General features: G+C 42.8%; 1 protein-coding gene across 1 annotated transcript; it reads right to left on the bottom strand.

Annotated features, from left to right (window-relative positions):
- Nucleotides 1-4: 4 nt before the first annotated feature.
- Nucleotides 5-8,433, bottom strand: LOC144044159 (sentrin-specific protease 5-like). Its single transcript, XM_077558391.1, has 10 exons — nucleotides 8,048-8,433; nucleotides 7,122-7,761; nucleotides 5,297-5,402; nucleotides 4,719-4,866; nucleotides 4,575-4,622; nucleotides 4,282-4,359; nucleotides 2,960-3,097; nucleotides 2,788-2,871; nucleotides 2,668-2,718; nucleotides 5-2,571 (listed from the first exon to the last, which is right to left on the bottom strand). The coding sequence occupies exons 2-10, from the start codon at nucleotides 7,759-7,761 to the stop codon at nucleotides 2,452-2,454; spliced, it is 1,413 nt and encodes a 470-aa protein (XP_077414517.1). The 5' UTR covers nucleotides 8,048-8,433; the 3' UTR covers nucleotides 5-2,451.
- Between the last annotated feature and the right edge of the window lie 6,426 nt (nucleotides 8,434-14,859).

The raw sequence follows: 14,859 nt of genomic DNA, 5'->3' as shown, positions 1-14,859 counted from the left end.
AAAATCCTTGCAAAAGGCTTTTATTTAATTTCTGTAGCATTACTTATACAAACAAAAAATATATTACTTCTGATTCCGCTTTTACAAAAAAATTTAATATTCAGCTTTTATTGTGTTGTCTACAATTGCAGGCAACTATATGAATAAAACAATAAATAACATTAGATTTCAGTTAAGATTTTTAAATGATTCACTCGGGATACAAAAACATAATACAGGAACCACCCCCAAAATATAGGAACAAACCTTCAACAATAGGAAATTAAGGAGTATATCAAGGCTCACTTGGTCAAGTCAAATAGGACGCAAATTTCAGGCTAATGTATTTCAATATTAAAGCAATCAATCAGCGATGATTTCACATTTATTAAGTACATTTGACAGCAAATCGAGAAGTGTTCAGCTTTAATTCAGTGTATATACTAGGCATGAGCCGATATTGGATTGTGACAGCATGATAACCATTAAGCAAAAATATCACTGGACCACAGTATTAAAATTATAGTTCTGATATGACCTTTTTTTTTTAAATATTTGGCTAAACAAAAACAGAAAATGTGAAAATGTGATTTTTGCAGATGATGTGGTGCTGTTGGCTTTATCAAGCCACAATCTCCAACTCCCACTGGAGCAGTTCGCAGCACAGTGTGAAACGGTTGGGATGAGGATCAGTACCTCTGAATCCGAGACCACGGTTCTCAGTCGGAAAAGTGTACAGTAGAGTGACTTCTCCGGATCGGGGATGAGATCCTGCCCCAAGTGGAGGAGTTCAAGTATATTGGGGTCTTGTTCATGAGTGAGAGCAGGATGGAGCGGGAGATCGACAGGCGGATCGGTGCAGCGTCTGCTGTGATGCGGACTCTGTATCGGTCTGTTGTGGTAAAGAAGGAGCTGCATCGAAAGGCAAAGCTCTCGATTTAACGGTCAATCTACTTTCCTACCCTCACCTAAGGTCACGAGCGGTGGGTCGTGACCGAAGAACAAAATCCTGGATACAAGAGGTCGAAATTAGTTTCCTCCACAGCGTGTCCGGGCCCTCCCTTAGAGAAGGGGTGAGAAGCTCGGTCATCCGGGAGGGACTCGAGTACAGCCGCTGCTCATCCAGGAGGTGGCTCGGGCATCTGGTTCAGATTCCTTCAGGATGCCTCCCTGCAAAGGTGTTCCGGGCATGTCCCCACCAGCGGGAGGCCCCAGGGACGACCCAAGACACGCTGGAGAGACTATGTCTCTCGGCTGGTCTGGGAACGCCTTGGGATACCGCCGAAGGAGCTGGAAGAAGTGGCTGGAGAGGGGGAAGTCTGGGCATCCCTGCTAAAGCTGCTGCCCTTGTGACCCAACTTCGGATACGTAGTAGAAAATGGATGGATGGGTGGATGGTGTTTTGAGTGCAATTTTTGGTTAAACATTAAATCCACTATAAGCTTCACAGGTGAACTTAACTTGAGCTTTTTGAATTCACATGCCCAATTGATCAATGTTTTAGTACGTTTTGCTTAACTGGCTGTTGCAGTTTTTTTTTTTTTTTTTTAATTATCATCATTTCTTTCCAATTTCTTTACCTTCTACGTCTTTCTGAGACTCTTCCTAATGATACTCAGTGACACTCTAAGCTCATGAGCCACTAACCATAGCGAAGTTTCTCCGTCCACAACCACAGTTCAGTGCCGGTTTGAGTCGTTTTATGGCTGTCATGCTGCTCCTTAGCGTGTACAAGCTACGGTAGTCATGCTAAGTTTCTCTAAACAAATAACACTGGCAGCGGAAAGCCTGCTACAACCACCACTGATGAAGAGACAAAACTCCTGGAGCAAGCATTCTTGCAAAGTCATGAAAATTTCTCAAGTACGACCACTTTTATGCATTTCTGTGACTCCTCCGGTTTTGCTTTATCTCTGATACAACCTGCTGAGGCCATTCTCTGAAACACTTAAACAGTTGGATATTCATAATGTAGTGGATTTATATAGCGCTTTCCTATCTAATTAGACACTCAAAGACGCTCTACAATGGATAACGGATACATTATTCGTGCACTCACACAACCACACTGTGGTGGCGGTAAGCTACTTAAGTAGCCACAGCTGCCCTGGGGCAGGCTGAGAGAAGCGAGGCTGCCAGTGTGCGCCTACGGCCCCTCCGACCACTACCAAACATTCGCACCTTCCTTACACCAGTGTGAGTAGCACTGGAGGCCATGGGTGTGAAGTGCCTTGCCCAAGGACACATCGATACATGACTTGGGGAAAGCGGGAATCGAACAGCCGACCTTCTGCTTACCCAACGACCGTCTCTACACACTGAGCCACGGCCGCCACTAAAACATTAAATAAAAAATAAATAAAAAAAGATGTTTAGAGAAGGTCAAATCAAGTTCACCTTGGGTGCATTTATTTTTTGGGGAATTCTGAAGTTTCACAAGAAAATCCATAACTTTTTGTGAGCAGTATATAATTATTGAGCCCATTCACGGAGCTTACATTCGCAGAGCTCTTTGTAGATCCGTTTGCGTATCTTTGGTATGTTTGTCTGTGAAAAGCAAAGCGGCTGAGCCAAGGCGAGGCATCTGGAATACTGAGAAGGACCAAAAAAAATGTTTGTTTTTTTTAATTTAGTGTTCTGGGTTGACATTGGTCAAGCAAACGGAATTGAGGAAAGTACGGAAAGTACCTCCAAGATGAAAACACCGCAGTCATTCTCATTAGTTTGAAGTGGGACATTCTGGGAAAAGAAAACACAAACTCAGCAGTGGGTGAATAAAAAAAAAATGGCTGTTCTGGCTGATCCTACCTCATTGAATGACACGGCCCAACCACTTACAAAAGAAACATGTTGTTTCTCTCTGGCTTCCACCATCAAGTACTTCCCGATGTTCTGCGGTGAGCAAAAATACGTACAGTAACAGCCACGCATGATACCGGTACAAGCACTGGCAACAACAATTTGGAATTTTGGAATTTACCTGTGCAACTTTGTGTGGCGCAATTCCTTGAGAGTCTAACAGACAGATCTTCTTTCTCAAAACATCTGTGGTTACCAGACACCAATGAACCTTCAGATGGATGGGCACCAACAGGAGACTCTTGGAGAACAAATCAACCTGCAGATTTGCAGGAAGACACGCAATCAACACTTCTAGATGCTGCCCTTTTTGGTAGTCAACTCCATCTGTTTTTTGATTTCTTAATATTTAGCGGTAGTTTGAGCGTTCGAAACATGGCGATGTGATGACGTGTCTCACTGTATGTTTATTGTTTTTGTGAGTAATTAAATCAATCTTTCCAGGATACCAGGATAAAGTACGAGAAATGCGCGTAAGCCATAACACGCAGCAAACTGCACCAACATCAACCATGAATTAATACTACTTCAATTAGATTTGTTAACTTACCAAACACTCACTTGAATTATTTTAGAGGGGAAGTCAACCTCCCAAAATTATTTGACAATAATATGTTTTATGAAGCCCCACTCGTCTAAATATGGTACTCTGGTTAATATTGCGCTAGTGGAATATGAGTTAAGCAGCAAAATCCAGCCATTTTTATCCATCTCAGGGTGCGGCCATTTTGCCACTTTCTGTCGAGTGAAAATAACATCACAGCTCAGGTCTCAGGTAACAACCAATCACAGCACAGCTTCAGAAAACAGGTGAGCTGAGCTGTGATTGGTGGTTGCCTGAGCCTTAAGGCACTGTGATGTCATCTTCAGTCAAGTGGCAAAATGGCCGACCCTGAGATGGATAAAAACGGCTGGATTTTGCTTCATAACTCATATTTCACAAATGTAATATTAATCAGAATGTCATGTTTAGACTAGGGATGTCACATATAACATATTATTGTCAAGAAATGTTTATGGTTAACTTCCACTTTAAGCGTTTGATCCGACAACTTCACAAAACTCTACCAAACAATTGTGATGGAAACATATCGTAAGTCAATGTCACATATTAGATTACCTCGAATTTTGGCACGCAACACAAACGTCAGAGCAATGGCTCTTAACTTGGGGAAACTCATAAGTCGCTGCACTCTTAAATCATTAAATCTCTGGATCTATGTATCACTGAGTTAAAAATGATTAAGAAGGCTAATGGGAAGGTAGTTGGTATTTTTATGTGTTGCGAAGCAGTGTCCTTGTTCTTGTCACACAATTTTTGTTAAGTCAATTCATTTGTAAGCCAGCTCTTTAGAATTAAAATAATGCTGTATGGTAAAATATGAATAGTGTCAGGAGGGCAATGTACCCCAATAAAACATGGGATGGATGTATGTACAGTACCTTCTTTGTCCATCTTTTAACACCGTTATAACCCTTGGTCATGAGCTGTCGGTGGAAAAAACTGTTGAAAAAATGGACCTGAGAATGATAAATAAAATATTCAATGGATATTATGAAACAAGTATGCAGTATCAGTAAACAGAAGAAAATAATACTGGCAGTCAGCTTTTATCACCTCTTAAAATTCATTTGGTGCCAACCCTTACAAGTTACAAATACAATACATATTTTGCATCTGTGCCATCAATGACAGTGAATGAGTTGTTAAGAAGTAAAAAAAATTCCCTGATTACCTTGTGTTGAGCAGCTTCCATAATCAATTCGCCATACATGTTTATAACCTACGGCAGAAAGAAAAAAAAATAGAAGAAGACTGTGCATGTTTCAAGCATTGTTCTGCTCAGTAATATAAAACTTGAGATGTTGAGCACATGTACCTGGTCATTGAGCCAATTCTGATGGGCCAGCGTGGACAAATCATCCAGTGTCAGGGTGTGTTTCTTGTAGACCACTCGGAAGGAGGGAACAGGTTTCCACAGCACTGGAGATATTCTGTCTTTGACAACCTCAGAGATGAAAAGTCTCCTGCACAAGTAAATTAAACATACGAGTTTATTGACCACCACATAGAGTTTATATAACCACCTCCCTAAAACTGGGACTACTTTGTGTATAGGAGTTAATATGGACATTTTATTAGACAGTAGAAAACATGACATGGCATGATATATAGCATTCAAAGTGAGTTAATACACTAAAAGGCAATATTCCCTTTGTGGTGTGTGATTATCTTAATTATTGTCATCTTAAACACGGTTTAAAAAATGACAAAGAAATGTGAAAATATGATAAAACAATTCACAAGACAGAAAATTGAATCACATTCAGGATTTTATGTGGGCAGAAGAATGAACACTTTTTCTTTTGTTTGCATAACACTCATGTGTTTATCAGGACGTACCCAGCCGTCCAAAGTCCTTTATCGTTTTGTCTTTTTTTGCTTTGGGACATTCACCTGTCATTGAAATCGGCGTTAAACATCTTCTCCAGGTATCTGAGCACATCACTTATCTGCAGTGGGATAAAAGTTCCGTACTTCATGATGAAGTCATCGAGAAATTCTAGAAAAATTACACAAACAATTATATTATTCACGATATTTAGGGATATTGGGCTTTTGGGTGAGATTCCAGGGTGAAGGGAAAAAAAACATGGTTTGATATGTCCTCATGAAACCTCTTATATAAGGATATGTTGTTGTCCTGAACTGTTGTACGAATCCAGGTGCCCAACAATTTGTAAATAAAGGGCGGGATCAGCCTGGGAACTCTTCCTTGTTTATACTACAGCCTTCCCTGCTTTGCAAAACATGTTTTCGAAAGTGTCTGAGAAAGGGCTTTGCTAGCCCGGTTTCCCACGCTAATTAATAAAAGACGGAGCGGCACGCGGTCCCGACAGAGTCAGCTGCGGAACACGTACGATTGCCCAGCCGTTTTGCAGCTCGTTCTACCCGGACCGTCGGCTCTCCGGTCTAGTGTCAAGGTAAGCGCTGATGATCATCATCATATTATGCTGCTTAACGTTGTAGTGTATTGATTGCTGTTTGCGGGGAATAAAATGTACAATAATTCTAGCAAAGCAAGTTGTGATTATTGCTGTTTGCGGGGAATAAAAGGTACAATAATTCTAGCAAAGCAAGTTGTGAGTATTTCTGTTTGCGGGGAATAAAAGGTAAATTCTAGCAAATCGAGTTGTGACTGTTGCTGTTTGCAGGAAATGAAAGGGATAATCATTCTAGCATAGCGCAGGTGTTGATTACTGTTTGCGGGGGATAAAACGTACGATTATCCTAGCACAGTATAAATGTTGATTGCTGTTTGCGGGGAATAAAAGACACGGTTATTCTAGCAAAGCATATCAAGTCTCTGTGTATTCATTGTTGCCGCCGACCACTCACGATCCTGCATAAAAATATAAAGGTGAAGTAGTGTTTTCCACAAAACACAGGGACAACCCAAAATGCAAAGATAACATGTTAGGTGACATTCTCTACACCTTTGAACACGTCTTGACTGTTTTTTAACTTAATCCCATAAGGCAGCGTAATAGCGACCCTACTGAAGAAAAAGCTATGTAAAATCTTTCCTTAGGTCTGTCTATATGTGGCTTGAACGCTATGTATTTTCAGTAGCACAAAACTGGAACCTGGAGTTCCTAGCATGCCTAGCAGAATTCTGTAAATACCTTGAGATAAGATAAGTACCTTGAGATATTAATTGAATTTATTCCATGACAAGGCTTGTAAATCAAAACACTCATATCTGAAATCATCGCCCCCCCCATTCAAACTAATGGAAATTATTATTATGGAAGTTACCACACTTCTCGCTGGTGATACTTTTCAAGCCCCGTAGAAATAGGTAAATTTGCGCGAAGTAGTGGTTGACCTTATCATTTATTTACTTTTGAGGGGATTTACACCTCTATTCTATTGAGCCATTACGAACTCCCCCCGCACCACTCTCACCCTTAGGTTTAATAAATTAAACTTGTAAGATGCAAAATGTAGAATTGAATGTATGGATAGAACGTAGAATTCTGATTATAGGCTGCGTTCAAAAATGTATAAGAGCGGGTGCGCGCTCCGTGCCCCGGGCACAGCGCACATATCTAAAAAAAATTGTCCGCAAGTCAAAGCAACAAAAAAAAGTAATGGCTAAGCAATGGCTCATATCTCGAAAAACTCCTAAGTCACTAGGATCTCCTGGCACCACTGTGAAAGCTAAAAAGCTATAGGACAGTTTGAATAAATGTATATTAAAAAAAAGAAGAATACATACCATGGATATGGTCAGTCAGTTCTGAGAGAACAACTTCAGTTGGAGAGAGTACTTTGTTCTTGCTGGAGATTTTGGTATCTGCATTTGGAAGTTCTTCTCGAAGGGCAGCGGTGCAATGTCCTGATGGGTTATCGACAACAAGAAGCTTCTTTTCACAAACACACTTTGTTTGTTTCTTAACATGAGAATCCAGCCCACTGTGTGTTTCTTCTGAGGGGTCTGCAAATTCATACTCTACAACGCTTGTGGTTTCAGTGATGGTCCCTGGAGAGCTGGATGTTTGTGAAAACTGTGTTACTTTACCGGGACATTCCTGATCTGAATGAAGAGTGGATGTTTTAATTTGTGAATGTTCTCGAACTGGTGAGGTATACATGTGAAAGTTCCTTTTACTTCTTGGTGACTGAGCCATAATATTGAGGCACGATGTGGGCCGCCTGATTGGCACCAATTTTCTGCTCCTAGTTAAACACAAAAAGCACTTCTCTCTCCATTTCCGCCACATCCACATCTGCCATTTACAATACAAACGTCTCTTGGCCCGCCTGGAGAGATGTGAAACTCCCTTGATTGAATACATGGATTCCTTTGTTTGCTTGAGGCACTTTACTTTACAGTGGTGCTTCCGTATCCAGTACATCTGGAAGAGTTGGAGAGGGTTACATGAGGGCACAGTTCTCTTTTAAATTTTTTGAATACAGTGAATCTCAGTTTAACGCGGATAGAAGGGTCAGGGATGTAAGGACAGCAAATTGTTCTATTATTACGTGGCTAAAACACACGCACACGCACACACATAGCATCAATACAATTGAAAACGTTGACAAACTCAATATAAAGTGACGTTTTAAAATTGCACTAACAAAACGTCTGCGAACGCTGGTTATGCTAAGTCGAGTGAGCATTTGCTGGAAAGCATTACGTACCGTAGTGTTACTTTTAAAACGTGCATTCGTGGTAATTCAAGAAGGTGACGTTTCCCAAGTGAGGGCAATTGCTAATATTCCTTACTTGCCGTTGCGAGTATAGTTCAGAGAGCTGTTATTTTATACCACATCTACAGAAAACTAAAACCTTGAAACAAGACTGTCGAAAAGTTCTTATTTATTTGGCATCACGCAACAGCATCAGCACGCGGACACTGGGTGTCGCGTGGTGATGACGTCAATGTAAGTAGTTCAATATGATTTTGGCAAGTGATATGTACGAGATCATGGACGTCTATATGAATATCTAATGAATATAAGTGATGATACAATCTATATGACAATTAATTCATGCGGCCGTGAACGAAATACATTTGGAGACGCCCGCGCGCCGTAGCAGCCTGGCTAACCGACGTGCCTAGGTGGCCGCCATGTTGGGAGGGACAAAGTCCCAGATGATGAAATGACATTGATTTTAAATTAAGTCATAACTTGCTCGTACTGTCAATGCCAAAACGTGTTCTATCTATACAGAACATTTAAAAACGGCATCTTATAATTTCGTTTTGTTGTTGTTTTATTTTTTGCTGTCCACACCCATGGAATGAGGTGATGCCATCATGCCTCTGACCCTCTAGCCTGGAAATCCACTCAGTAAGTCTGGTCAACTCCAACATGGCTACTAGCCGAAGAGAGACAGTAGTGAATGACGTCGTTGTTGAATGTCGTTGTTGATGACTGAAGACTGAGTGACGTTGCTCACGAAGACGACGTCACGTAAATAGACAAATTTCATTGGACTGTTTTCGGACGGAGCCGAATCGCTGTCTATGGCCGCCCGCCTGTCCAGACCTTCCTAGCTTAGCATAGCAATAGGCACGCAGTTCAAAAAAGCGGTGTTTAGTGTCTACCTATGTTCATGTCTATGAGTAGTACAGTCGATTATGGAGCAAAAATATGTGATTCTTTTGTTGTAATTGTGTATATTTGTATTTTATTGTAATGCTCTCAGTCGCTGCAGCTCTTGAGTCGTGGTAACGGTATTCATTCATTCATCAAGAGCTGCCATCAGTCATCATCAAAGACATCACAAACTCACAACACAGCAAATAAAGAGCAAAAGCTATTTACAGGTATTTACAAACAGTGCTGCAAAGCATGCTGGGAAGTGTGCTGCCTCCCCACCACAATATATTATCTAAAACGTATGTTATTGTGAACCAATAATCATCTGCACTATTATTATTCCAGCAATTTTCACTATTATCTTCCTTCTGCATTTCTTACATATAAATGACTGGAGAGAAACCACTTAATCTTCGAACTGTTCATCAGCCTCAGGTCCTTAGGTCATTGCTCTCTTGCCTTTTATCTTGTGCATGGTTGCCTCTGTGTGTTTGCCTTCTTGTGGGCAGTGGTCGTGTAGGGTAGGTGGGTGATTTTTAAATATGTTAGGTAGGCTATTATGAGTTGCATTCTTATGTTCAGAAAGTCTCCTCTGTGAGCCGGCACCTTACCATGGTGGAGGAGTTTGTGTGTCCCAATGATCCTAGGAGCTATGTTGTCTGGGGCTTTATACCCCTGGCAGGGTCACCCATGGCAAACAGGTCCTAGGTAAGGGGCCAGACAAAACACGGCTCAAAGACCCCTTATGATGAACACAATATATTGCCCAGACGCGGGTCACCGGGGTCCCCCTCTGGAGCCAGGCCCGGAGGTGGGGATTGTTAGCGAGCGCCTGGTGGCCGGGCCTGCACCCATGAGGCCCGGCCGGGCACAGCCCAAAAAGGCAACGTGGGTCCCCCTTCCCATGGGCTCACCACCGGTGGGAGGAGTCAAAGGAGTCGGGTGCATCGCGGGCTGAGCGGCAGCCAAGGGCTACAGAAACTAGCTCTTGGGACATGGAATGTCACCTCTCTGGCGGGGAAGGAGCCCGAGCTAGTGTGTGAGTCAGAGAAATTCCGACTACATATAGTCGGACTCTCCTCCACACACGGCTTAGGATCTGGCACCAATCCTCTCGAGAGGGGTTGGATTCTCTTCCACTCTGGTGTTGCTCTCCTCTGTTGTTTGTGCATATGAACCAAACAGCAGTTCAGAGTACCCAACCTTTTTGGAGTCCTTGGAGGGTGTGCTAGAGAGCGCTTCCCCTGGGGACTACTTCGTTCTGCTGAGGGACTTCAACGCTCACGTGGGCAATGACAGTGAGACCTGGAGGGACGGGATTGGGAGGAACGGGCCCCCCGATCAGAATCCGAGTGGTGTTCTGTTATTGGACTTCTGTGCTTGTCACGGATTGTCCATAACAAACACCATGTTCAAACATAAGGGTGTCCATATGTGCACTTGGCACCAGGACACCCTTGGCCGCAGTTCGATGATCGACTTTGTAGTCGAGTCATTGGATTTGCGGCCGCATGTGTTGGACACTCAGGTGAAGAGAGGGGTGGAGCTGTCAACTAATCATCACCTGATGGTGTGTTGACTCAGATGGTGGGGGAAGATGCTGTCAAGGCGGCCGATCTGAGCTGTGGCCGTAAGGTGGTGGGTGCCTGTTGTGGCGGCAATCCTCAAACCCACTGGTGGACACCAGCGTTAAGGGATGCCGTCAAGCTGAAGAAAGAGTGCTATCGGGCCTCTTTGGCCTGTGGGACTCCGGAGGCAATTGACAGGTACCAGCTGGCCAAGCGGAATGCAACTTCAGCGGTCGCTGAGGAAAAAACTCAGACATGGGAGGAGTTGAGTGAGTCCATGGAAAACGACTTCCGGACGGCTTTGAGGAAATTCTGGTCCACCATTTGGGGTCTCAGAAGAGTAAAGCAGCCGACACATCTTCCTTTGAGGAAGCAGAGTCTGGACTTTGAGGTGGGCTCTCCTATCTCTGGGGACAAAGTCACTGACGTGGTTGGAAAGCTCCTCGATGGCAAGGCTCCCGTAGTTCCTAAAGGCTCTGGATGTTGTGGGGCTGTCGTGGTTGACACGCCTCTACAACATCGCATGGACATCTGGGACATTGCTCCTGGATTGGCAGACCGGGGTGGAGGTCCCCCTTTTTAACCTATTCACTGCGATGGACGTTAAAATACGTCAAGTAAAAACCTACGGAGGGCCGCCAATGACGTTAAAAGACGTCATCCAATTTTTTATTTTTATTTTTTTGAAACGGGTGGAGGAAAGCCTTGGCCAGCTGTGGTGAAAGTTTCAAGCAGATCTAGTTAGCCTAATGACTATTTTTGGCCCCTAGATGGCAGCAATGACTCTCTTTTGACAAGATTGGGTAGGCGTCAGTAGAAGACGTGAGGCGGAGCTAGAGGGGACAATGGCTGCTAGCTCTTTTTCTCCGCTTTTTGTTTCAAAACAGAGCATTTCGGTGAAACTAACCATTTTCTATTGTTGATTACTGAAGAACGGAATAAGGTAGAAACTTTTCTGATGAAAGATGAGAGTTCAATCTTTCATTTGGTAGTATGCGTGTTTCCATAGTCCAAACACAACATTTTCTGTGGACCTTGAAAGATCAATCAAAATGCTTAAATCGGCTGGCACTGGCGACATCCCGTTTCTGAAAACGTCTGGCAGTCAAAGAGTTAAGATGGGGGGGCCGGAGGGTTTGCTTCAACTATAGAGGGATCATACTCCTCAGCCTCCCTGGTAAAGTATATTCAGGGGTGCTGGAGAGGAGGGTTCAACGGGAAGTCAAATCTCAAATTCAGGAGGAGCAGTGTAGTTTTCTTCCCGGCCATGGAACAGTGGACCAGCTCTACACCCTCGGCAGGGTCCTCGGGGTGCGTGGGAGTTCACCCAATCAGTCTACATGTGTTTTGTGGATTTGGAGAAGGCGTTTTACCGTGTCCCTCGGGGATTCCTGTGATGGGTGCTTCAGGAGTACGGGGTACCGAGCCCCCTGATTTGGGTTTGGTCCCTGTACGGCCAATGTGAATTTGGCCGCATTGCCGGCAGTCAGATTCGTTCCCAATGAGGGTTGGACTCCGCCAAGGTTGCCTTTTGTCTCACCGATTCTTGTTCATAGCTTTTATGGACAGAATTCCTAGGCGCAGCCGAAGCGTTGAGGGGATCTGGTTTGGTGGCCTCAGTATTGCATCTCTGCTTTTTGCAGATGATGTGGTGCTTTTGGCTTCATCAAGCCGTGATCTCCAACTCTCACTGGAGAGGTTCGCAGTCAAGTGTGAAGCGGTCGGGATGAGGATCAGCACCTTCAAATCCGCGACCATGGTCCTCAGTCGGAAAAGGGTGGCGTGCTCTCTCCGGGGATGAGATCCTTCCCCAACTGGAGGAGTTCAAGTATCTTGGGGTCTTGTTTACGAGTGAGGGCAGGATGGAGCGAGAGATCGACAGGCGGATCGGTGCAGCGTCTGCAGTGATGCGGACTCTGTATCGGTCTGTTGTGGTGAAGAAAGAGCTGAGTCGAAAGGCAAAGCTCTCGATTTACCAGTCAATCTACATTCCTACCCTCACCTATGGTCACGAGCTGTGGAGGGACTCAGGGTTGAGCCGCTGCTCCTCCGCGTGGAGAGGAGCCAGTTGAAGTGACTCGGGCATCTGGTTCGGATGGCTCCTAGACGCCTCCCTGGAGAGGTGTTCCAGGCATGTCCCACTGGCGGGAGGCCCCGGGGACGACCCAGGACACGCTGGAGAGGCTATGTCTCTCGGCTGGCCTGGGAACACCTTGAGATCCCGCCGGAGGAGCTGGTTGAAGTGGCTGGGGACATGGAAGGCTGGGCTTCCCGCCTAAAGCTGCTACCCCCACGACCCGACCCCGGATAACCGGTAGTAAATGGATGGATGGATGTTCAGAAAATGTTTGATTGATTGATTGATTGGTTATCCAAGACTTGTATAAATTACATGATCAAATATTCCTTCATTTTCACAATAAAATTCCCAAATTAAGAGATAGTGACCTCCTCCTTCCACATTTCTCAACCAATTTAAATAATTCCAACTTGAAACTATTCATCTTATTCTGGACATAGACCAATCTATAAAATAGAATAAAAACCCAAGTTAGGAGATACTTCACATTCTTAACTTCTCCTTCCACATTTCTTGACCGATTCAAACCATTCCAACTTCAAGTCGCACGTTCTGTTTTAACAGTTACTGTGAATAAATTTCACAATATTTTATTTCTGTCTCAGCAGTTATGTTGTACACCCCATTGAATTTAGTATCTAAAAGCATGCAAGGAAATCACAATTGAATACACTGCAAAGATAAGACATTTAATGTTCAAAATGATTTAACATTGTTTATTATGTTTTATATTTGAAAATATTCACTCATTTTGAATGTAATGCTTGCAACACATTTCCAAAAAGATGGACAGGGGCATATTTACCACATTGTTAAATCACCTTTTGGGGGGGACTGAGGACACAAATTGTTGGAAGCTTTCGTGGATGGAATTGTTTTCCAATCTTGCCTGATGTACAACTTTATTTTCTTTTTACATATGTTGCACCATCGGACCAAAACTAAATCGTAGTTGTAAATGTACCTTTCATTGACAATGGCAACAACAACAAAATAGATTATGATTTGGAGTTAATAAATAAGAGTGAAGCACCACAGCACACACTCAGTAGTACACCACAGAGGTCAGTAACATCTGGATGACCTTGAATAGACCCACAAATCATCATTCTTGTTTGCTTTGTTAACGGACTCCCTGTTAAATGTATAGAAACAAAGTCCAAGTTTCAGTTCAACCAGACAGCAAATTACTACACAGTTGTTGCCTGGAAACTGGGAAAATTCAAAATTAAATTTCAAACCACACACACAAATAAACAACCTTTATTATATATACTCCAGTGTTTCTTAACTTTTATTGCGCAACAGAACACATTTTACATTAGAAAACTGTCATGACACACCACAAAAGAAAAGGTTCACAACAAGTAAAAGCTGAAATAATAATGATCTCGTCTCATTTTAAACCCCTGCTACATGGTAGACAGTGAATCAAGTTGCCTGTAACCTGAAAATCGATGCTCGCTGCTGTCCTCAAATAAGCGCCCCATGGCAAACATCCTTTTTATTGCGCAAGCTACTGATAACTGAGGGACCCTGCTCAGAGTCTGTCCTCGGTGGGGGCACTGTACTCGTCATCCATTCATGATTTAAAAAAAAAAATTGCAGACATTTCAGGTTGTGTTTAATTTTGTATGCCATATTCAATACAAAAACATGATCATAAAAAGGGCACTTTTAAAAGCTTGGCAGTAATGTGACATTTTGTACATGTGATTATTATAGTATGAGTTGTCTGTATTGGGCAGCACCACCCAAAAAAGCTTGACTCCTCAGAATATGTGTTCACATACTTAGAAAAAAAAAATGTGTACACGGTAAACTGTTTGGGTAAAATGAAAGAAATACCACAAGCTAAGTCATGCTTTTGCACTCTACATAAATTATACACATCTAATCTTTTGTTTTAGTACAATTAAAAAGCAGACCTTTCTCCCTTCTCTCTTGTATTGTATTATTTTTTTTATCTGTGAAGAAACAAAGCAAGATGTCACCTTATTTCCTGTACTTTACTTACATTCATAAGTGGGCTAAACCTATTTACAATATGAAGCCATAGTCAACAAATTGGTATTAGATATGAATGAATGCATGAATGAAGTACCAAACTTTTTTTTTTTTTCACTATTGACCCAACCATTCAGCATGTTATTACACCCACCAACACGTGACGTGAAAGGAAGGACAGTACTTTGTTTAACTTGGCTGTATTCCCATTTAAAGTACTATAAATACTCTAAAGCCTGCATGCAGTCTTT

The sequence above is a fragment of the Vanacampus margaritifer genome, chromosome 2 (genome assembly GCF_051991255.1).
Source record: "Vanacampus margaritifer isolate UIUO_Vmar chromosome 2, RoL_Vmar_1.0, whole genome shotgun sequence".
NCBI lineage: Eukaryota > Metazoa > Chordata > Actinopteri > Syngnathiformes > Syngnathidae > Vanacampus > Vanacampus margaritifer.
The sequence above is the reverse complement of the archived record's forward strand: the minus strand, read 5'-3'. Positions and strand labels throughout refer to the sequence as shown.